The following is a 21,812-nucleotide window of genomic DNA, read 5'->3' on the forward strand; positions in this document are numbered from 1 at the left end:
CCGCGAGGAAACCAAGGTGAGTGCTCCACAGGGTCGGGCCTCCTTCAGTCAGCAGCCCAGCAGGCATTGCCAAGCGGACGGCCGAGGCGGGGGCCCAGGCACAGGCAAACATCACCACCAGGGCAAGACAGCTGTTTATCAAAATATTTTATTTTAGGAGACCCCTCAAAAAAAGACCCTCCACATCTGACAGATGCCCAACAATACCCTCGGCCTTTTTTTTTTTTTTGGTCTTTTCTGTATTTTTTTTTTTCCTTTTTAAATCAACTAAAACAATTTGATGCTTAAAATAAAAGACAGGAGTATTTCCCAATCAGACTTTAGTCAAGAATATATATATACTTTTTGATCCTGGGGGCGGCAGGGGCGGGGAGGACGCTCGGCAGCCTTGGTGTTCCTGGCGACGGGAGGAGGGCGGGTGCCGAGGGTGCGGCCCACCGGGCGGTGAGGACGCCTGACTGGCGAGCAGAGGGAGGACTCCTCGTTTACATAAAATCGAGCCGGTCCTCACCGCGCGGCCGCCCGCCCAGCCGGCTCGCCGCACTTCTGCTCTGCGAAGGGGCTGCTTCAGTCTGGGATTCAGCGTCATCTTCGTTACGTGTGTGGCTTCTTTTCCAGCTGAGAAACTTTTTTTTTTTTTTTTTAGTTTTTAAAAAGAATCACAGCCAAAATAAGACATTAACTGCAAAATCCAAAATGGCTGCGCTTACCCTATTTATAAAAACAAGTGAGTCCCTGCCTCGGGGCGCAGAGGCCGGGCTACACCTTCCCGGGGATCTTGGCCCGCTTGCGGGCAATGGCGTCCTCCACGGCCTTCAGCTGCTTCAGCAGCTCCTCCCGCCGGGACAGCGTGCTGGCCTTCCCTGACTTGGTGCCTGTGGACGCGCCGGCGGCAGCACTGCTGTCTGAGGCCTTGCCGGGCACACTGGTCACCTTGCTGGAGCTCTTGGACTGGGGGGACAACGGGCGCTTCCTGTGGGGGTGGGGAGGCAGTCAGAGGGGCGGAGGGCCTCTCTCTGCGAGCCTCCTGCCGGGGGCCTGGACCCCAGGAGCGGCACCTGCCAGGTGGAAGGCGCCCCTCCCCAATGGGCGAGGCCCCCCATGATGGCTAAGCGTGCGGGGCCCGGCCCGGCCTCCTGCCTGCAGCCCGGGTTCTGGCCACAGTCGAGGTGGCCTCCCCACGCCGCTCCCACGCCCCCTGATCGTGGAGCAGGGACTGCGCGGGTGAAGGGGCCACGCTATCCCGCCCTCCTACTCTGGTCCTCGTACGCGCCCCGCTCTGTGCTGACGTGAAACCCCACGCTGCTGGACCCCGGCTTCAAGCAGTGCTGTGGGCCGAGGGCTGGGGGCTGTGCCCACCCTCCCCGCGGCCCCTCCCACCTGGCCCTCGACCCAAAGCCAGGGGTGCAGGTGTGCAGAGACTCAGCCCGCTTCCTGGGAAAAGGGGATCCATGCCCCTACTTCCTGTGCCTGACGTGGGAGGGAGGGGAAGGGGTGCCACCGCCTGGTCCTGGTCCCCCGGCCGGGAGCTGCGTGCTCTGGGCCGTTCCTCATTCTAGGACCCACGGGGGCAGAGTTAAGACACGGGCCGGACGGCCCTCTTGTCTCTGGATCTGAGCCAAGTGCCACACCCCTGCTGCCTCTGAGCCTGCCCTTGGCTAGTCCTGCTGGCCTCCACCTGGGGAGGGAAGCTGCGCCAGCCCTCTCTGTGGCAAAGGAGCCAGCGTGCTGTGCCCAGGGCATGGGGGCGGGGGGGAGACACTCACCTGTCTGTTGGGGCCGCGGGTGCCTTGGAATTCTGGCCCCTCTGCCGCTCTGGCTTCGGGGAGCTGAGTCTCCCACCTGACTTTCGGTCCCGAGAACCTGGGCGACAGAGGACAAGGTAAGACAAGGGTCCCAGTTCCACACGGGGCCAGCTGCGCAGGGGCTGGTGTGCTCAGACAGGGATGGGGTGGCCCCTCTGGCCACTGGTGACCCCATGCCACAGAGAGGTGGCAGCTCAGTTCGGCTTCCTCATTTTCACAGAAAGACGTAAGGAGCAGAGCCAGGGAGAAAAAGGAAAAGGGGAGGCTTGATTACACTGGAAAATGAAGCCCCAGAAAAACACGGAAGCCGAGGTCTAATTTCGGTTCTGGTTTCTTGAGCCAGCATCAAAACAGGCCACCGAGCTCTGAGCGTCCAACGCCAAGCAGACAAAACCCTCCTTCCGTGCCTTGCAGAAACTCACGGTGAGGGTCTTCAAATGGGGAACAAAAAGGCACGGAGGCTTAAAAACTAGAAGCAAAACCAAGAACGGCAAGGAGTGCTTGCTGTCGTGCAAGCGCGGGGGCCCTGGGCGAGGGCAGACGGAGGGGGTCCCGCCCTGCAGAGGCATGCAGGCGGCCCCGGGGGGGGGGGTGCTTCGGGGCGGGCGGTGTCCACCTCCTGCTCCTGGTGGGGTTCGCGGGACCTCTCCATTTTAAGGGGGAAAGACAGCTTGGAAACACTCAGGCTTTTGCTTTACTAGTTAGAGCCAGTCAGGAAGGGGCCCTGCCTGGGCCAGTGGTTCTCTAGGTGCGGCCGAGCACCGCCGGGGCAGCAGTCAGGCGCGTCCCGCGACACCGAGATGCTGCGCGCCCCCCGCACGCTCACGGCCTCACAAGCCCAGGTGGGGTCTTCCAGAGGCCGAGTGATTCGTGTGACCAGAAGAGATGGGATCCCAGCCGTAAGAGGGTTGTTAAAAAACAAAAGACCAATGCCATTCCTACTAACGTCTGTTTTGGAAGATACAGTTATTTTCTATAAAAATCTTACCTGTGTCATTTAAAAGTAAGTATTATATATAGTTTTAACTTCTAAAATCGTAAACGTGGATAGACACGACCCACCCAATCAGAAGTCCCTTAAGGCCCTCAAGACTTTTTAAGGGTGAACAGGGCGCCGGCTCCAGACGCGGGTGGCTCACCTCGGTCCGGGGAGAGGTTGGCCCGCTTGGCTGGAGGTGGGCTCTGCCTGTCCTTGTCCGAGGGCTCGTAGCGCTTCCTGCTCCCTTTATCAGCAGCCTGGAACAACGCGGTGTGTGTGAGGAGGACCAGGCCCTGGGGCAGGCGGCCACCTGCTCTCCGCCGCTGCAGGCACTCCTCTGGGGCTCCTGCGCCACGTGGCCCCGAGGGGGGCAGTGCCCACGGTCTCGAGGCCTCCACGCCAGGGGTGGGACTCCGGCCTTCCAGTCTCTCAGGGCATCGCGGATGTCAACTCAGAGGCCAAGTCGGCTTTGCTCCCTGCCCCAGGTCCCAGGGCTGCCGTGTGGGAACCGGCCCATCTCCCATCTACCCTGTGCCCACGCGGCACTGCCCACGGGGCTGGCCACGAGGGCAGGACGAGCCGGGTGACGTGGAGAGCCGCCTGCCGGCCCAGCCCTGGGCCCCGGAGCCCAGCAGCACCGCCCACGGCCTCACCTTGTTCAGCAGAGTCAACTTGATCTCCTTGTGGGCGATGAACGCGGCCGGTGGGGGCTGGCCGGGCGGCGCCTGCTGGGGGGTCGTGGGCTGCTGGGAGGACCTGCCGCCCGCGGGGGTTCTCGAGGGTTTGGGCGGCTGCGTGGACGGATCCCGCTTCCGCTTATCTGCTTTCACACCGTCTTCCTTCTTAGACTTTCCTGCCCGTGAGAAACGCCCATCAGAGCCTCCGTTGCGGTGAGGCGGCCGCCCGCGAGCCGGCGGGGGGAGGCGTGCCTCACTGGCACTAACACACCCTCACTGGCACAGTGCCACTCCCCTGCACACAGGCTCTACCTTTCTCCTTCTTGGCCTGGGCTGGGGTGGGGGAGCGCGAGCTAGCCGAGGACACGGGGCTCGCCAGGTCTGCATACATGTCGTCCGAGTCCACGCTGTGCGCTGAGCTGCTGCTCGATGTGGCGCTGGACACGGAGGAGACGCTGCTCACGCTCAGGGACCTGCACGCACAAGCACGTCTGCACCGCGGCCCCAGCCTGAGACCCGATTCCTGTTCCCAGGGAAGGGGAACCCACCCAGCCCGAGATTGTGGGGGCTCTGGGCACTCTATAGGTGCCGCCCACGTGGCTGTGGCCAGGCCCTCGTGCTCACAGGTGACCGTGCTGTTAGCTGGGCAGGGACACACGGCTGAGCGTGACCAAGAGCGGGACACCCACCCTGGCGACGGTGCATAACAGAGGGCGGACATGGGCCGCAGCGCGAGCAGACGCCGTGCCAGACACCCCAGCGGGCCCACTCGGGAGGCTCTGCACATGGCCGATCTCCTAGGCCCTGGTCCCCTCACAGCCCAGACTCCACAGGGACTCCCGCCCTCTGAGAAAACCGGCAGCACCGCGTCCTAAGGTGTGTGGATGCTGCAACAGGGAAGGGAAGAGCCCAGCCTTTTTGAAAGGTTAGGTCTTTAACACACCCCAGACCTACTCAGACAGCTTTGGGCAAATGTATACACCACCTGCTGCCTGCAAATGAAAGAGAAAACCGGATTCAAGGAATCTAAGGACTGATCCGATCCTGTCTGCTTTCTCAACAACTGAACAGCAGAACTCTCTCCTGCTTATTCCTTCCTCAGATCTTTTCCATCGGCCGTCCCCCAGCTGCCTCAGCCTGTGCCCGCTCCTCGCCGGAGCAGCTCGGGAACAGCCCCTCGGACCCGAGGGAGGGGGATGCTCACACCTGAGGCGGCCTCTCCCGGGGCGCCCTGGACCCTGCCTGGGGGACAGAGGCAGATGCTGATGGGACTGGGGCCAGGGAGACGTGATAATGACCTGGATCTGGAACTAGAGCCGCTGTAGCTGCTGCCGCTGCCGCTGCCGCTGACGGTCCGCCTGCAACGCAACCAACAGTCCGGCTGCTCACGTGTCTGTGGCCTTGACACGCGGGTGCTCCTCCAAGCCAGGGCTCGCTGGCCGGAGACCAACGTGCCCCCAGTGACCTGCCACCGACCGGGCAGCGGGCGGGGCTCTGATGCCCTCAAAGTGAACCAACCACAGCCCTGGCCAGCTCCCCCTACACTGTGCCTCCAGCAGGGGGGAACTTGGCATCGAGGGAGCAGCCGGGCCCCTCGCAGCCATCGAGCTCCTGGGGACACCGAGGCTCGGTGACGTGCTGCGGCCCCTGGCCTCCGCTGCCTGGGCGCACCCCTCCGCCAGCCCTGGAAGGCCGGTGCACTCACCTCCTGGGCGGGCTCCTGGCCTGCCGCTCCCTCCTCCTGGCTTCCCGAAGGTCTCCGGGCTTGGCGGGCTCGGGGGCAGGAGCGGTGGTTTTGGGGGCCTGCGGTGGGGCTGGAGGTGGGGCTGGCTTCTTCAGCAGCTTCTCTCTGTGACGTGGGACAGAGGGAGGGTCAGGCCCGGCTGGGCAGGCGGAGGCGGCCCTGCCGGCCGACCTCGGGGCGCATGCAGTGCACGCACACACCCCCCTGTGAGGGGCTGTTTCCCGCGGACCCCACCCCACACTGAGCATCCCGCGGCCTCCCCCTCCAAGAAAGGAGCGGGAGGAAGACGGGGCCGTCTGAAGAGCCCCGGAGCAGTGCCGAGAGCTGGGCTGTGCTCCCTCAGTGATTGGGGACCCCACCGCAGTCGGGAAAACGGTACCCCAAGCTGTTCTCCACTGTTGTGTGGGGAAGGTACCCTGCCAGTTTGTTAAGCACCCTGAACACGCACGGCGCAGATGGGCCACAGAGCAGACCCTGCCAGCCATGCCGACGCCAGCAGGAAGCAGAGTCTGGGTAAAGGAAGCTGCTCAGCACGGCAGCAGGGCTGAGCCCAAGCCCGTGCCGACCAGGAGGCCGACGTGCGCTCACCCCTGCGCGGCGCTGTCTGCGTGAAGCCTGGCGGCCCAGAGCGCCTGCACTGTGGTCGGGGTCCCCACCCAACAGTACAGTGCAGGTGGACGCAGTGCCTGGGGCCTAAGTCATATGCCAACACCGTTCCCTTTCTAACAGTGAGCCGCCCAGGACTCCCTAAGCCTGAGGCCCGGGAGCCGACCCCGTTCAGGAGGAAAACCTGCCACGGGGGCTGGGCCAGACGCACGTGGGGATGGCCAGCGTCAGGACGGGCCTCGCGCTCGGCAGAGCTGCAGGAGCGGAGCCCACTCTCACCCGGCGGACCGTGCACCCCAACCCTGCACGCCAGGTATTGTGAGGTTTGTGTGCTACGTTCTAGATGCTTCTAACCCCTCCCGTCGTCACATCTGTTGAGAAGGATCGATGTGACCAGCTCCAGGAGCAGCAGAGAAGGTGAAGGACGGCAGGGCTGAGGCTGCCACGGACAGAGCCAGGGCGGAGCACGGCAGGTCCCCAGGGCAAGGGGCCCTCACGTGCCGCGCTGGCTCCTGACAGGGGAGGCTCCAGCCCCAGAGTGAGCACGCTGGAGCACGGACGTGGCCCGTGGCCCCGACGCCCACACCCGGGAAGCGCGAGGCCAGGTCTGCGCCCCGCGCCCCTGCCCACTTCCCGGGGCCCGTCGCAGCACTCACCCTGCTTTTGCAGGAGGCGGAGCCGGCTCCCCCTTGGTTCTGACAGGTCTGTGCGGCGAAGGCGTCGGGGATGGGGACGGGGACGAGGAGAAGGACCGGGACCTAGGGAGTGAACCAAGGTGAGAGGAGGCGCTCCACCCAGCCCGCACCCCCGGAGGGGCTACCGATCGGCCTCGGACGGGTCTCGGTCATCTCCTGAAATGCACGTCAGAGGGGAAAAGAGGTGCCAAGGGGCAGGCAGCACCCCATGAGCCGTCAGCCGGGAGCCGGCAGGAGGCCCTGGAACAGTCAGTGGGGCTCGCAAACACAACCCGAGGGGAAGGTTAAGTAGCAAAGAAAGCACCCCCGACTTTGTGAGAAGAGCTCAGCTGTATACAGACCACACACAGGGCCTTCTTCCGTCTGTCCCCGTGTCACCCAGCGCTCACAGAGGGGAGACTGCAGGTAAGCCCCCCACAGCCTGGGGTCCCCAGAACCCCCGAGTTTACCCGCCTGGCCCCAGGCTTCTCCCCACAGCTCACCGGCCTGGCTTCCCACGTGGAGCCACAGAAGGCGTCCCCTGACACTGAGGGTCGATACCTTTGCTGTCTCCCTCCCAGCCTCCTACAGGCAGCCTTCCCCGGACACCCAGGCACTGCTCACCCTTCTGGCAGGGAGGCCGTGAGGCCCCAGTGCCCACAGCTGGCCCTCTGGATACCCTTAGCCAAAGGCTGGCTTTCCTTTCTCACAGCTGTCACTCAGCACAAGATGACACTCAGGAGAAGCAGGCCCAGCGGTCATCTAACCCCACAAACCCAGGAACGCGGCCTTCAGACGCAACAGCTTCAACGACCTCCTCGTGCTGCTCCCACCCGCCCTACACTGTCCTAGGGTGAGACAGCCTGCCAGGAAGGGGCGCCACTGGGGGCCACAGACCCCGCAGGAGGACCCATCGGTTTACCCCAAGAACACTTTGTGGCGTGCTCCCCAGGGAAGCGGTGGGCACGTGGGTCTGTGTGGGTCTGTGCGTGGTGTGCGTGTGAGCGCGCAGGGGTGGGTCCATGCCCCGCTGCGGCCCTCTGGGAGAGCTGCGCCTGTCTGCGACTGCGGGGACACAACCACACAGGCGGCCCCCGCCACTCGCAGCCTCCCTCTGGTCCCAGACCTGTCCTGGGTGGGGCCCCACCTGCGCGTCTCAGGCTGGCAGGAGGCAGAGAGGGCGGGGGAGTGACTCTGGGTCCGTGTGCAGGTGGCACCGGGGGTGGAGGCGCACGCAGCAGCCTGCCCTGGTTGAAAAGGCTGAAGAGGCAAAAACGGTGTCAGCCGTTTCCTATTCCTCATGCGAACCAGTGACTCCTCCCACCCAGACGATGACCAGAAATTCTCTAACATCCCAAGCAGTCTGCCTATTTTCAGTGGGGAAATACTCCCCATCTTTCTGGAACAGGGCAGTAGCACCTTCTGCGAAGATGGAAACAGTCTGTATCTGAGCCCCCAAACAGGGGTTGCGCACACTCCAAAATTCCAGTGTGCTGGAATGTGACCCACCACGTGTGGTCAGTGCAGGTCCACAGGAGGTCACCCGAGCTGGCGCTGACCCTGTGGCCGCCTTGTTCATGATATGAGCACAGCCCCCAATCAGGCCAACAGCGGTGTGGCTTGCGAGCCCCGATGTGCACCGTGCACTGTGTCGGTTCCTCGGCCCCTCGCTGTGTATTCTTCAGAATTCACCAGACACCTAACCTAGTCAGACTATTCCTCAACAGATGAGGAGCTGGAAGGCCCCCGTCAAAACAGAAAGCTGCCATCATGCAGGAACCCGGACGAGCCGGCGCTCTCCACACCTGCTGGGCCTCAGGGACGCACCTGGACCGGCTGCCTGAGAACGAGCTGCGTCTGGAAGACCGGCTGGAGTAGGAGCTGTAGGAAGAGGACCGGGACCGGGACCGGGAGGAGCCAGAGCCGGAGTAGGAGGACGACCGCGACGAGGACCTGGAGCGCCGGGAGAGAAGAGAAAGGCTGCGTCCCCTCCGCCCGCCCCCGCTCACACAGACACGCTGCCCTCCGGCTGCCTCGTGGACGCACTGCAGTCCAGCCCCCCTCTCGTGGCAATGGTGCTTAGAAACCAAGACCTGCGTGCCGGGCGCGCTCGCTGTCGCTGGTGACCCAGCTCCCAGGCCCTCGGGGGACAGAGCCAGGATACGTGTGCCCGTGTGTGTAGGTGAGCGTGTCTGACGCGGGCAGACACACGCGTGGGCATCTATGTGTCCACCAGTGCAGGCAGTGGGAACCCTGAGTCCACAGACATGTCCAGCCCCCGTCCACCTCCGCAGGCCCCTCCGGGCCCTCTTCAGGGAGAGCCCCCGCTCTCTCCGTCCACAGCAGCCTCACTGGTCTGTGCAGACCTAGCGCACACACAGACTGCACAGCTGCTGACCCAAACTCGCAGGCGACAGGGGGACCGACTGGGCACGGGGGCCAGGCCGCTCTTCTGGTCTTCCGCCACGCGGTGTCTCTACCCACACTGACCCCTGCCCAGGGCTGTGCTCCACTCTGGGTGGCCTGCACCCCGGCTGACCTTGTTCCGGGGGGTATGTGAAGCCTCACCAAGGTGTGAAGTGTCAGCCCCGTTAGCCAGCGATGCTCCAGAACCCAGCTACGCCACACCCCCGCTGAGCAGACAGACGCTGCTCAGTCCGCTGACCTCCCTGCCTCCTTACCTGGAGGAATTAGAGGCAGAGGCCGACGAGGCTGATGTTTTCCGACGCCGTCGTGCCCGGCTAGGGGAGACCGATATCCCAAGTTTCTTCTTGGGAGACTTGGACCGGCGCCAGGGGTCCTTCCACTCGTCGGCTCTCTTCACCTGGGGCCCGGCAGAGGCTGTCTCCTTCTTTGGTGGCTCAGCTTGACGGCTGAAATCACAGAGGGGTTAGCAGGTCTAGGGCCACCTCCCAGCAGACAGCAATGCCGTTTGGTGAAAGAAACTGAGTCAGAGGAGAGACCGCGACCTAATGGCTCATTCCAGGAACGCCGGACACACAGGGCAGCAGGTGCTCTGTCTACGGGAGACCTCACCTGGAACCAGACACGCGGGGCTCTCTCCACGAGCGGTGCCTTCCAGGGCAGCAGGGTAGCTGGCCATCCGGCGCCGTCCTCCCCCAGAACCCCCGCCTTCCCCGCTGCGTGGGCTCCGGGGGCACAGGGAGGAAGGGGCACGTTCTCTCTAGAGCTGGCGCGCAGCGGCCACAGCCCGGCACTTAGGAAGCTCAAGGGATCGAGGAACCCCTTGTCTGCAAATGAGTTAAACCCAAGCCTTACACACGTCCTTTGTTCTCTTAGGTTTAATTCACTGAAAGAACTTCATCTCCCAGCGAGAGGGACGACAGCAGGACAAGTCAATGCTGTGACGAAGAGCATCAAACCCGAGGGCCAGCGGGTTAGTGAGAGCAGCCCACCGCCACAGCGGGCTACCCACGTGGTCACCACCAACTGGGAACGCAACAAGGCCGAACCACGCAGGGGAGTGGGAGCAACGGGGTCCTGAGGGTGTGAGCAGGGGGCCGGGGGCCGGCAGCAGCTCAGCAGCGCCGCACGGGGGACAAGGCTCAGCTCCAAGCCAGGGTGCCCCGCACCCCACACCAAAGCACCCCTGCTTTACAGTGAGCCAGAGCACAGGGTCCCAGAACAACTGGCAGCAGTTCAATATGAAGGTATCTGCTGGCCTTGTGATACTTATTAATTAAAAAATCACACAGAAAGTAAAAACAGAGAAATAAAAACCCCAGTCTCTTGCTCTCTGGGGTCAGCCACCGCTTAGCGTCTCTGAATCTCCTTTCTGCCTTTACTTCACTCCCCACAATGAACCCTGGAAGCACAGCTGAGCCCGCCTGGGGACTGCTCCGCCCGGAGCTGGCCTCCCTGAAGGTGCAGCAGTTCACTGTCAGGTGTTACGTAATTTAGACATTTCTCTATGGTGAGCTGTTTCTGTGTTTAAAAAACACAAAGAACAGTAAAATCACCCTTTATGTAAGTCTTTATGGACATCATGTTTTTCCAAGGGCAAATTCCTAAGATGGGGAATCAGTGGGCCAAAGGAGGTGAGCGTGTAACAGGTTCTTGGTAAACAGTCACACGTTCCCTGCAAGTTGAGCAGCTTGCACTCAGCACAGCGGGGGCGCCTGTCTTCCCTCCCTCTCATCAACTCTGGGCTCCTGTGTAACCGGTGGGGGGCGCCACGGCGCAGCCCACACAGAAGTAAACCTGAGTCCTGGCAGCTCCACGCACAGAAATGGGCTCCCACCTGTGCAGCGGCACCTGGCGGCAGGGAGGCCACCTGAGCTCTGGTGGTGCCTTGTTCTTGGCCAGTTTTCTGGGAACGCTTCTGCGTCCTGTATTTCTCCCAGGCCACTGGCTTTCACTTGCGCTGGCGGTGCTAACGCTTGTTACAAGTGTAACAGCTTCTTCCAGGCTCACAGAGCCTCCTCCTTTCTAAGCCACACTCGCTTCTAGCTGCTCTAGACCTGCTGTCTTTCTATTTTAACCCCCTCCCCCTCTCTGGTGCACGTTCCTGCCCACTATCCCGCAGGCCAGTGGACCCGCTTCCATTCCAGAATGGCTTGTGGGCGATGCCGTCTCTGGGGCATATAAATTCTTACTCCGAGGGGCTGTGCTCTCCCATTAATCTGACTTCTCCTATTCTAGAATCTTATCTGCACACAGGACCACAGTGTTGTCACAATTCCGGATACTCTCAATTTTCAGAGGGTTCTGGGCGTGTCCTGTCCGTTGACCTAGAGAACAATGGTAGCGGTGCCGTCAGCCCTGCCCCCAACCTGCTGGGCTTTGGGTTAGAGCGCTGTCAGACTTAGGAACTGTGTCTTGCCTTTGATTCCCACCTTCTATGGGTGTCAGCAAAACATCACAGTTTTATTCAAAGATGGTCCTGCCTTTTGGGACTAGAATTTTAGAATTACATAAGTTTTCTATCACCAGCATCTACTTACATTACATCATAACATACAACAACCAACACCTGTTGATATTTTCAGAACTTTTCAATCAATCCACCAACGAGCAAGTTCCATGCCTACTATTTGCTAAGAGTCCCACACCAGGAACAACACCCAACGTTTAAAATCGCCCCAAGGACACACTAAACTGAGGCATAAAATCCCTGTAATCTCAGCCGCAAATGCTGAGAGCCACTGCCCCATCAGCTCCTCAGCGTGTCCTCCTGGAAGTGTCCAGGAAGGGAGTGAAACCCGCCTGATGACTCTGGCCTGGACCGGGCCATCCCAAGCTGCTTTCACCTTTACACTTCGTGTGTTGTTCTCACTCTAAAAAGGCAACAGGAAACGGAACACCTTGGTCACTAGGTTTTTCATAAGTCATCAGAATGGCCCAGCTCTGTCACCCTGTGGCTCTTCTAACACAGGGAGGAACAGACGGAAACCAAGGGCGTGATTCATGATGCAGCCATGTCAGTATGGAGTGTCAACAGAGTTCATTAACAGTTCTCTTTTGGGAAACTGTTCCTACACTACTGGGTCAGGGCGGGGAAGAGGCAAAGCAGGTCTGCTCCCAACTCAGGCATCGGGGGGGCCGTGACAGAGGATGGGGCCTAGGTCGGTACCCCTGACACGCAGCCTGTCCCTCTGCTTTCTGACAACACACCAGAGGAGAGCCTAAAGAGACCTGGAAAGCCTGGCAGCCAGACAAGCAACTATCCTGGACCGCAGTAAACAGCAGGCGTACCAGGCTCTCCCCACGGGCCACCCACCGAAGGCTGGCGCACGGGCCGCTCCACGATGGGAAGCCGGGGGTACACGGGAGGAAACCCGAGGGAGTGGGGACGGCTGGGAGGAGGACGACTGCCAGCCATGCTGGCATCGAAAGCTGACAGAACAGATCTGGAATTTGCATAAACCCTTCTCAACAGAGAGGGGGAAACACCCTCTAGTGATCTCCGAGCAGCCCACCCCAGCACTGCCACAAAACAATCTTATCTTCCAGGCACCTGATCCTTTGTTCAAGGCCACAAGAGAGGGACTCTGAGGAGCAAAGGGCACGAGACAGGGCCCCCGAGTCCCCTTGCGATGCCAGGGCGGAGGTGAGAGGCACGGCAGGCCACAGTGAGGGCGTCTGCAAACTCCAGCCTGAGTAGCAAGCCCAGTTTTGGGTCAAAGATAAGAAAAGATAAAAAGGAGGAAGGTTCTCTTCAAAGATGGAAGGGTTAAAGAGAGGGAAAGACACAGGGAGAGGGAACGGGAAGCACCTGGGTGGCTTTTTCCCGACTGGACTCGCTCACGCCTCCCGAGGGCCTTCTCTCAGCCCTTCCCCTCGAAGCTGCTGGCCTCGGTCATCCCGGGGCCCGGTGGATGCGGAGCCGGCTCCCAGGGCCCCGGCCAGGACGGCCATCAGCCTGCATGACCTGCCCGGCTGGGAGCAGCCCTCCTCCAGCCTCCGCCAGGCTGGCGGCACCCAGGGTCCCGCACGCAGATGAGCAGGGGATGGAACAGGCCCCGTTACTCACGCCCCCGCCCCCTCACTCCTACTCACTTTCCCCAGGGGGCCTGGGAAGGTGAGGGCAGTCCCCAGGGAGTGGCACCTGGGACCACAGACCTGTTGCTTTAATCCTCAGATTTTGAAAACATATTTCAACTTCAATGCGAGGTTGGACTTCAATTTCTGGGCGGGGTCGTGAAAACTTTGTTTCCAAGGCGAGGCCCTGTCATTCCCAAGCCCACTCCCAAGCTGCCTTCGGTTCTGTGTGGACCCCAGGCCCCACGCCATTCCCACTGTGAAGCGCAGCCACGGCCTGACTGCTTTCATATTCACCTGCATTTACCCAGTTCCCAGCAACCCGCACGTCTGCAGTTAGGTCAGAACACGTGAGAGACCACGAGTCTCTCCATCTTCTCAGTCGGGCAGCCTCTGTAGTTCAGTGCATTAGGCAAGAAGTTAAAACACAGGTACACCTTTCCTCGAAAACACCCCGGGCACGGTGACTTTCTCAGAGCAGGTCAGCAGGTAAGCCGTGACCAGGATAGATTGGAATGAGATGAGAAAGATAAAGAAAGGTTTCCTGAGCTCTCAGGGAGCGTCTTTCTTGCTAACAGAAAGGTCAGTGCTGGGGATCTAACTCCTTAAGCGCGAGGACCGAGACAGAGTGGAGTGGGAGGTGCCCGTGGCCCGGGGACAGCACGGCAGGTGTCCAGTGCGAGCGTCTGACACCCTCGAGGTTAGCAAAGGCAGGCGACACCACCATGGGGGCCTACACAGATCACAACTCGTGGTGTTCAAATTCATGAAACCCATGAGTTCCACACAGAAGACGGATGGCACTGAAGGCGGAGCCGCCGCGGCAGGAGCTGAGGCCGGAGGAGGGGCAGCAGCACGCACGGAAACAGGGAGGAAAAAGCACCAGAAGCAGAGGGAAACCTAACATGCACTTCTTTGCAAAGACAGCAGAGTCCCAGGGACCAGTCAAAGCCGACCTCGGCGACCATAACCCTTGTCTGCAGGGCAGCAGCAGGCCGGGCAGCCTCGGCCCACGGGCCAGCGTGAGCCGAACGGAGACGCCCGGGCAGGGACCCAGCCGCCGCTCGGCCAACCGCACAGCAACCTCCCGCCCCCAGGGCCTTCGAGAAGAGCGGCTCCTCGCCTGCCCCCAGGCCCCCCGGTGGGCACGCTTGAGCAGGGCACCTCCCCGCTTTTGAAGCGACAGCCTGCCAGGCTCCAGAGAGTGTGAGGAAGCGGGGACAGCGCTCCCTCACGAGGACTACCGGTCTCCTAGGAAATGAGAAGCGGGCCATTGCAACCCAGAGGCACCGAACCCCACGCTACACCCAAATGTTCAGTAAACAGCTTTAAAGCTAGCAGGCAGTCTGGGCAGGAAGGTCCTGGTTACTGCTTCTGTCTGGAATGGAACCCCTCTGCCTGGGCCGAGGACACCCTAATTACGGCCGGCGCCCCCCACCCCGGCAGAGCGCACCCCCCGGCCGGGCTGTGAAGAGCAGAGGCCGCTGCACAGAAGGGACTCCCCATCACAGAGATGCGCCCAGCGGGCTGACAGGCTCTGCTCTGGTCTAGAAACGGCCCAGCTACAGCAGTGGGCAAAACGTCTCCGAAGGCCTGATTACAAAGGCAAACCTGGATGAGAGGAGCGGCGCCACCTCCGAACACAGCCACACGGCGGCGTCCGGCCCGGGGGTCTGGGGAGGAGCCAAAAGGAAGTAGGCAGCTCACCAACCACCTGTCTCGGGGCGACAGCTCGGGCAGGTGAGGGGCAGGGGTCGGAGGTGGTGTAAGAAGGGAGCCCCGGGTCCTGCCGGCGCCGGGCAGAGGCAGTGCCCACACCGCTGTGCGCCCGCCTCCCTCCCCCTCCCGGCCGCAAGGTGGGTTTCGGGAGCTCGTGCTGTTGCAGATGAAACAAAGACCCATCACCACGCTTACTCTGTCGCCTCTCCCCACGTACATCCGCAGGACCCACACGTGAGATCCCGGCACAGACCCTGCCCCACTGTCCAGAGCCCCTCACACACAGGTTGGAGACAAGAGCGTCCCAAGTGGTCTTTCTGGATGAAGCTTTGTCAGTCTCTTCTCTCAGGTGAGAAAAGTTCTTTCTATTCAGCTGTTGATGAAAAATTCCCGGGGCTTCCCTGGTGGCGCAGTGGTTGAGAATCCACCTGCCAGTGCAGGGGACACGGGTTCAATCCCTGGTCCGGGAAGATCCCACATGCCGCGGAGCAACTAAGCCCATGTGCTACAACTACTGAGCCTGCGCTCTAGAGCCTGTGAGCCACAACTACCGAAGTCCACGCGCCTAGAGCCCATGCTCCACAACGAGAGAAGCCACTGCAATGAGAAGCCCGTGCACCGCAACGAAGAGTAGCCCCTGTTCGCCGCAACTAGAGGAAGCCCGTGCGCAGCAACAAAGACCCAACACAGCCAAAAATAAATAAATCTATTAAAAAAAAGAAAAATTCCCAACCTGTCAGAGGCTAAATAAACAAGCTCTTCTATAAAAGGGAGGTCATATAAAGGAATCACGGCAGGGAATTTGGCCACCTCCTAAAGAAGTGGTCACTCCAGCTCTGGCTGATCAAGGGAAAGGAAACAGGAGGCCACGCTGGAATTTCTGCTCTGGTGAAACCCCACCCTCCAGACTGGTCGCAGGGCTGGCAGGGCCCCAGCCATGGTGATCAAAGATGGAATTCAAGACACCAGAGACCAGTGAGCCAGCCTAACCCAAGTGATGGAGCGCCCCCCGCAACCGCCCTGAGGGTAGTAGGTGCTGGGGGTGGAGACCCATGGGAGCAGAACTGAGCCCAACAGAAGGAAGCAAACCAGGTCAGAGGCCGGCAGCAGAGCAGATCAGCCCATGAGAAAAGCTGCATCTGATTTTAGGAAGAATTCACGAAGTTTCCTGAACCCTGACCCGATAGTTCAGCCACTTTCTCACTGAGCCCTTCCTCATGGGAGACCCTGTGGTTGTGTAAACGTCAGATCTGGAGGCTGTTCTCACCGTGCTCTGCTGCTTGGGGGCCAGGCCAAGACATGCTACTGCCTTTAAAAAAACCCTCCTTTTGGATCTGCTTATACTTCCCTGTGGAGAGGCCAGGCAGCCCTGGAATGTGAACACAGGCGTCTGCCCCATGAGCTACAGATGGTCCCTGACTTACGATGGCTTGACTACAATTTTTTGACTTTCAATGGTGCGAAAGTGTCATGCCTTCAGTAGGAGCTGTTCTTTGAATTTTGCATTTGGATCTCTTCCAGGGCAACAAGCCACAGCGTCTCCATCAGCCACGTGACCACAAGGGCAGACAATCACTACACCAAACAACCCTTCTGGACCTAGACAGCCATTCTGCTTTCACCTTCAGTACGGTGTTCAATAAATTACATGAGCTTTTCCACACTTTACAACGTCTGGCAGGTTAGATGCATTTTCAATGTACAACGGGTCCATCGAGACGTGACCCCTTGTAAGTTGGGTGGATCTGTGGTCACACGCAGACACAGCTGGCCTGCCCTTCCCCAGGGTCCCTAAAGCCACACTCGTGTAGAGACGCCCCTGAGCTGAAAATATAGACATCTACCTGGGAAGAGTCAGCTGGCTCCTTGGAAACAAGCAGAACATCCTAATAGGGCTGGGGAAGGCGGCCTATAGCCAGAGGAAGTATGCCCAGAAACCGTGAAACCACAAGCGTGGACTTGCTAATGTGATTCAGGAATCCACAGAGTTACACGCAGTGACACCCGAGCTATCACCTGCCTTTCTTCCTTGGGTCCCTGCTTCCAAGACCAGGCATCTGGATATGCGTGAAAACAAAGCCGTCTTTTGAACCTGGAAAGCAGAACGCTCTCGTGTGTCACATTAACCCAAAACTCACGACGGCATCTGCCAAGTGCTCATGAGCGCTCCCTCTGTGCCGGGCCCTGAGACTGCAGTGCCCTCTGGGGGTTCCATTCTACGAGGGCCACAGACGACAACAGATAAATAAGCGAGTAATATGAGGTCAGGGGGTGACAAGAGCTGTGAGAACAGTGAAGCAGGGTGAGAAGACAGGAGTGAGTGGGGTGACCCCCTGAGCAGTGGGTAAAGCCCTGGAGTCAGGGGCAATGGCAGAGCAAAGATTGGGGTGGAACGCTCGCGGTGAACGGTGCAGAGGTGGAACAGCTGGCGGGTATGAGCAGAAGGGCAAAGGGCTTCTACCAAAAAGGGGCTTCAAAGGGACCAACAAGGGGCTTCCCTGGTGGCGCAGTGGTTGAGAATCTGCCTGCCATTGCAGGGGACACGGGTTCGAGCCCTGGTCTGGGAAGATCCCACATGCCGCGGAGCAACTAGGCCCGTGAGCCACAATTACTGAGCCTGCGCATCTGGAGCCTGTGCTCCGCAACAAGAGAGGCCGCGACAGTGAAAGGCCCGCGCACCGCGATGAAGAGTGGCCCCCGCTTGCCACAACTAGAGAAAGCCCTCGCACAGAAACGAAGACCCAACACAGTCAAAAATAAATAAATAAATAAATAAATAAATTTATTAAAAAAAAAAAAAAAAAAAAAAAAAAAAAAAAAAGGGACCAACAAGAGAAAGATCAAAATAAAGCTCTTCAAACACTCAAATGGATATATAAATTTCAGATAACTTAAAGAGCGATTACTGTAATGTAAAAAGATTCATCAAAGTAGCCTTTTAAAGAAAGAACTCTCTCTGGGTTTCCCTGGTGGCGCAGTGGTTAAGAATCCGCCTGCCAATGCAGGGGACATGGGTTTGAGCCCTGGTCCGGGGAGATCCCACAGGCCATGGAGCAACTAAGCCCGTGCACCACAACTACTGAGCCTGCGCTCTAGGGCCCGCGAGCCACAACTACTGAAGCCCGTGCACCTAGATTCCGTGCTCTGCAACAAGAGAAGGCACCGCAATGAGAAGCCCGCGCATGGCAACAAAGAGTAGCTCCCGCTCGCCACAACTAGAGAAAGCCCGCGTGCAGCAACAAGGACCCAACGCAGCCAAAAATAAATTAATTAATTAATTAAAAGAAAGAAAGAACTCTCTCAATGCGTCTAAAATATGATTCACTCTGAGTGTTCTGTAAAACCTCACTTTGCCCAATGTTAGGAAAAAATACAGTGAATTCAAGGAGGTCAGCTCATTGTAATCTAGAGGATGAAAACAGTCAGATCTGGCACTGACCACAAACTAAAATGAAAGATTACAGTCCTGACATTTACTTTCAGAAACAGAACTGCACACAGGACGGAAGTCTGTCCAAACGAAAGGACAAGAATTAGGGATGAGAGCCTTGTTTCATCCACCAAAAAACTGTTAGAACTAATAAACGTATTCAGTACAATTGCAGGATACAAAATCAACATACAAAAATCAGTTGTGTTTTTATACACTAAACAACAAACTATCTGAAAGAGAAATAATCCTATTGATAATCGAAAATAATAAAATACCTAGGAATAAATCTAATGAATGTGGTGAAAGATCTGTACACTGAAAATTATAACACTGATGAAAGAAACCAAAGAAGACACAAAATACTGAAAGATGTTCCACGCTCATGGATTGGAAGAATTAATATTGTTAAAATGTTTGTAACACCCAAACCAATCTACAGATTCAATGCAAACCTTACCAAAATTCCAATGGCATTTTTCATAGAAATAGAAAAAACAACCCTAAAATTTAGGATTTAGTTATTCTAGTTATTACTTTAAAATGTATATCTCAGAAATAACTAAATTTCCTTGTCAACTGCATTATTATGAATGTTCATCAAATCTTTAACCGTGGTCATTTTTAAGTCTTTTGTCATTTACAGACAGTTCTGGGTGTACTCTGATGCTTTTGCAAATATGTTCCTATAAAAGGGTTTCATCTTCAAGGAATTCATGGAAAAGACTCTGACAAGTACAGGTTTCTGGTAACTGACTATACTGCTGAATTGAATGAATAAGCATTTTCAGAACTCTAATGGAAAACTGATGCGAACTCGTAAAAGTGCTAACAAAAGATCAAGATGGAAAAAAAAATTAATTACATGGGACTGAGTGAACTGATGAGGATGAGTATAATTTTTGTGACTTTCTGTTTGAATAAAAAAAAAAATCCCACAAGGACTCAGAGGCAAAAAATATACAAATCAATTTTCACTGCAAAGTAAAGGAGCTGTTACAGTGGAGGATTGCTGGACTGCATGTCAATATTATGACACAGCATGAGTGTGTTTCGTGTTGGGTAATTGCAGTCATTGTTGCTTTTGTTGTGGTCATCCATGTACGATGCTCGGTGTCAGTCTATTAAAAAAAAAAAAAAAATTCTTATGGAACCACAAAAGACCCCAAATAGCCAAAGCAGTCCTGAGAAAGAAGAACAAAGCTGGAAGCATTGCACTTCCTGATCTTAAGCTGTACTATAAAGCCGTAGTAATCACACCAGTATGGTATTGGCATAAAAACAGATACAGAGACCAATGAGCGGAATACAGAGCCCAGAAACAAAGCCCTGCATATCTGGTCAATTAATATGTGACAAAGAAAAGGCAATGATGTGAGGCTGGTGATAACGAGCCATATGGTGGGAATTGTCCTGCAATGTGTAAGTGTATCAAATCACCACGTGACACACCTGTAACTCACACAATGTTATCTGTCAGCTGCATCTCAATAAAGCTGAAAAAAATAAGAGGCCTTCCTTTAAAAAAAAAAAAAAGAAGAAGAAGAAGAAAAGGGACATCATCAAGAAAGTGAAATGACAACCTACAGAATGGGAGAATGTAGCTGTAAAGTAGACATCTGATAAAGAACTTGTCCCTAGAAAATATAAAGAACTCTTACAACTCAAATTAAAAACCAAGCAAAGTATCTAAATAGACATTTCTCCAAAGAAGATATACAAACAGGCAACAAGCACATGAAAAGATGCTCCACGTTGTTAGTCATCAGGGAAATGAAAATCAAACCACAATGAGATACCGTTCCACAACCTCTAGGATGGCTAGGACCTAAAAAATGGGTAATAGTAAGTGTTGACAAGGATGAGGAAGAAATCCAAACCCTCACATATATCTGGTGGGAATGTGAAATAGTGCAGCTGCTGTGGAAGTTTAGCAGCTCCTCAAAAGGTTAAGCATATTTAGCACGTGACCCAGGAATTCTACTCCTAGATATATAGATACCTAAGAGAAATGAAAACTATGTCCACACAAAGACCTGTACATAAATGTCCACATTCACCGTCGCCAAAACGTCGGGACAGTCCAAGTGTCCATCAACGGATGAATGGATAGACAAAATGTGGTCCATCCACATAATGGGATAGTATTTGGCTATAACGAGGAACAAGGTGTTGATAAATGCCACAAAGTGGCGGACCCTTGGAAAACATTATGCTAAGTGAAAGGAGCCAATCACAAAAGACCACACATTATATGACCCCATTTATATGAAACAAACCCACAGAGACAGAAGTGGATGAGCGGCTGCCAGGGGCCAGAAAATGAGAATGACAGCTAATGGGTATGAGGTTTCCTTCTGGGGGACAAAAGCCTTCTAAGATTGTGGTGACGGCACCACGACTCTGTGACTATGGCAGAAACCACTGAAATTGGACACCTTCAATGGGCGCACGGCATGCTATGTGACTTACATCTCAACAAAGTTGTAAGACACACAGGACATACACACTTCAGCCCGCGCTATGATCTTCTGGAGAGGACCACGTGTCCTGGGCTGGTACTCACATACGTGCTTGCGCTTCTGTTTCCAAAAGGCTGCCCGAAACCCCCGAGCCGGGCCCCCCTCCCAGGCCCTGGGCCTAGGGCCTCCTGCCGGCGCACAGCCCGGAGGCAGCAGGGAGGGCCAGCCCCCCACCCGGGCCTCCAGCTCCAGCACCCCAGCTCCGGGAGCGCCTCACCTCGGTGGCTGCGGGGAGCGGGCCTTGGGCTTCTCCTTCTCCTTGTCGCGCTCCTTGTCGCGCTCACGGTGCTGTCTGTCCTTCTCGTCCCGCTTGGCGCGCTCGCGCTCCCACTCCTCCTTCCGCCGCTGCCGCTCCTTGTCCCGCTCGCGCTCCCGCTCCCGCTCGCGCTCCCGCTGCCGCCGCTCGCGCTCCCGGTCCCGCTCCCGTTCGCGCTCCCGCTCCCGCTGTCTGTTCTCTCGCTCTCGTTCCCGCTCCCTTTCCTTCGTGGAAAAGCCAGACATATGCACATGCCACGATTAGCCACTCGGAAGGGGAGGCGCGGGGAGGACACACGAGAGCAGGAGGAGGAGACAGAACCGCCGGGGCGGGGTCTTGTTTCAGCACTAGAAACGGACTTGAGGCCACGTGGTGGTAGTGGGGCCCTGCAGAGCCTGCCCTTCCAACATCAGCACCCAGGCCGTTGGGAGCTGGGCAGACCTCTCTGGCCTTAGCTCTTGTCGAGGGATGGAGATGACTGAGCTCTGCACAGGCAGCCTGGCCCTGGGGCACCGGGGGACGTGGTGGCAGGGACCCCAGCAGGTCCTGCTCCCTTCGAGGCTGCCCCGGCTGTCACGAGGCACCTGGAACCGCAGGCCGGCCCCAGCGAGGAGTCTGCTTTGCCTGCCGGGGAGAGGGCACAGGGTGGTCAACCAGGGGCCCCTTCTCACCACAAGCTCACCATCTGATGGGCTCCCGGACAGTCACTCCCTTTGCTCCAAAAAACTCACGAATACGACTTAAGTCGTGGCACAAAAACTGCTAACCTGCTTTTTTTTCCTCTCTTTTTAAATAAAGTTATTTATTTTTGGCTGCACTGGGTCTTTGTTGCTGCGCGCGGGCTTTCTCTAGTTGCGGCAAGCGGGGGCTACTCTTCATTGTGGTGCATGGGCTTCTCA

The 21,812-nt window shown here is 57.5% G+C and overlaps 1 protein-coding gene across 2 annotated transcripts in view; it reads right to left on the reverse strand.

Moving 5' to 3' along the window:
• Positions 1-132: 132 nt before the first annotated feature.
• The window catches only part of ZC3H18 (zinc finger CCCH-type containing 18), a 50,649-nt gene continuing 28,969 nt past the window's right edge, over positions 133-21,812 (reverse strand). For both annotated transcript variants that reach the window (XM_057534712.1, XM_057534713.1), the window contains 11 exons: positions 20,875-21,137; positions 9,167-9,358; positions 8,313-8,438; positions 6,468-6,569; positions 5,167-5,310; positions 4,760-4,819; positions 3,774-3,934; positions 3,438-3,637; positions 2,945-3,041; positions 1,767-1,863; positions 133-973 (listed from right to left, as the gene is read on the reverse strand). In XM_057534712.1, the coding sequence (XP_057390695.1) occupies positions 760-973; positions 1,767-1,863; positions 2,945-3,041; positions 3,438-3,637; positions 3,774-3,934; positions 4,760-4,819; positions 5,167-5,310; positions 6,468-6,569; positions 8,313-8,438; positions 9,167-9,358; positions 20,875-21,137 (1,656 nt within the window). In that variant the 3' untranslated portion in view covers positions 133-759. The remainder of the gene's footprint in view (positions 974-1,766; positions 1,864-2,944; positions 3,042-3,437; positions 3,638-3,773; positions 3,935-4,759; positions 4,820-5,166; positions 5,311-6,467; positions 6,570-8,312; positions 8,439-9,166; positions 9,359-20,874; positions 21,138-21,812) is intronic.

The sequence above is a fragment of the Balaenoptera acutorostrata genome, chromosome 19 (genome assembly GCF_949987535.1).
Source record: "Balaenoptera acutorostrata chromosome 19, mBalAcu1.1, whole genome shotgun sequence".
Taxonomy (NCBI): domain Eukaryota; kingdom Metazoa; phylum Chordata; class Mammalia; order Artiodactyla; family Balaenopteridae; genus Balaenoptera; species Balaenoptera acutorostrata.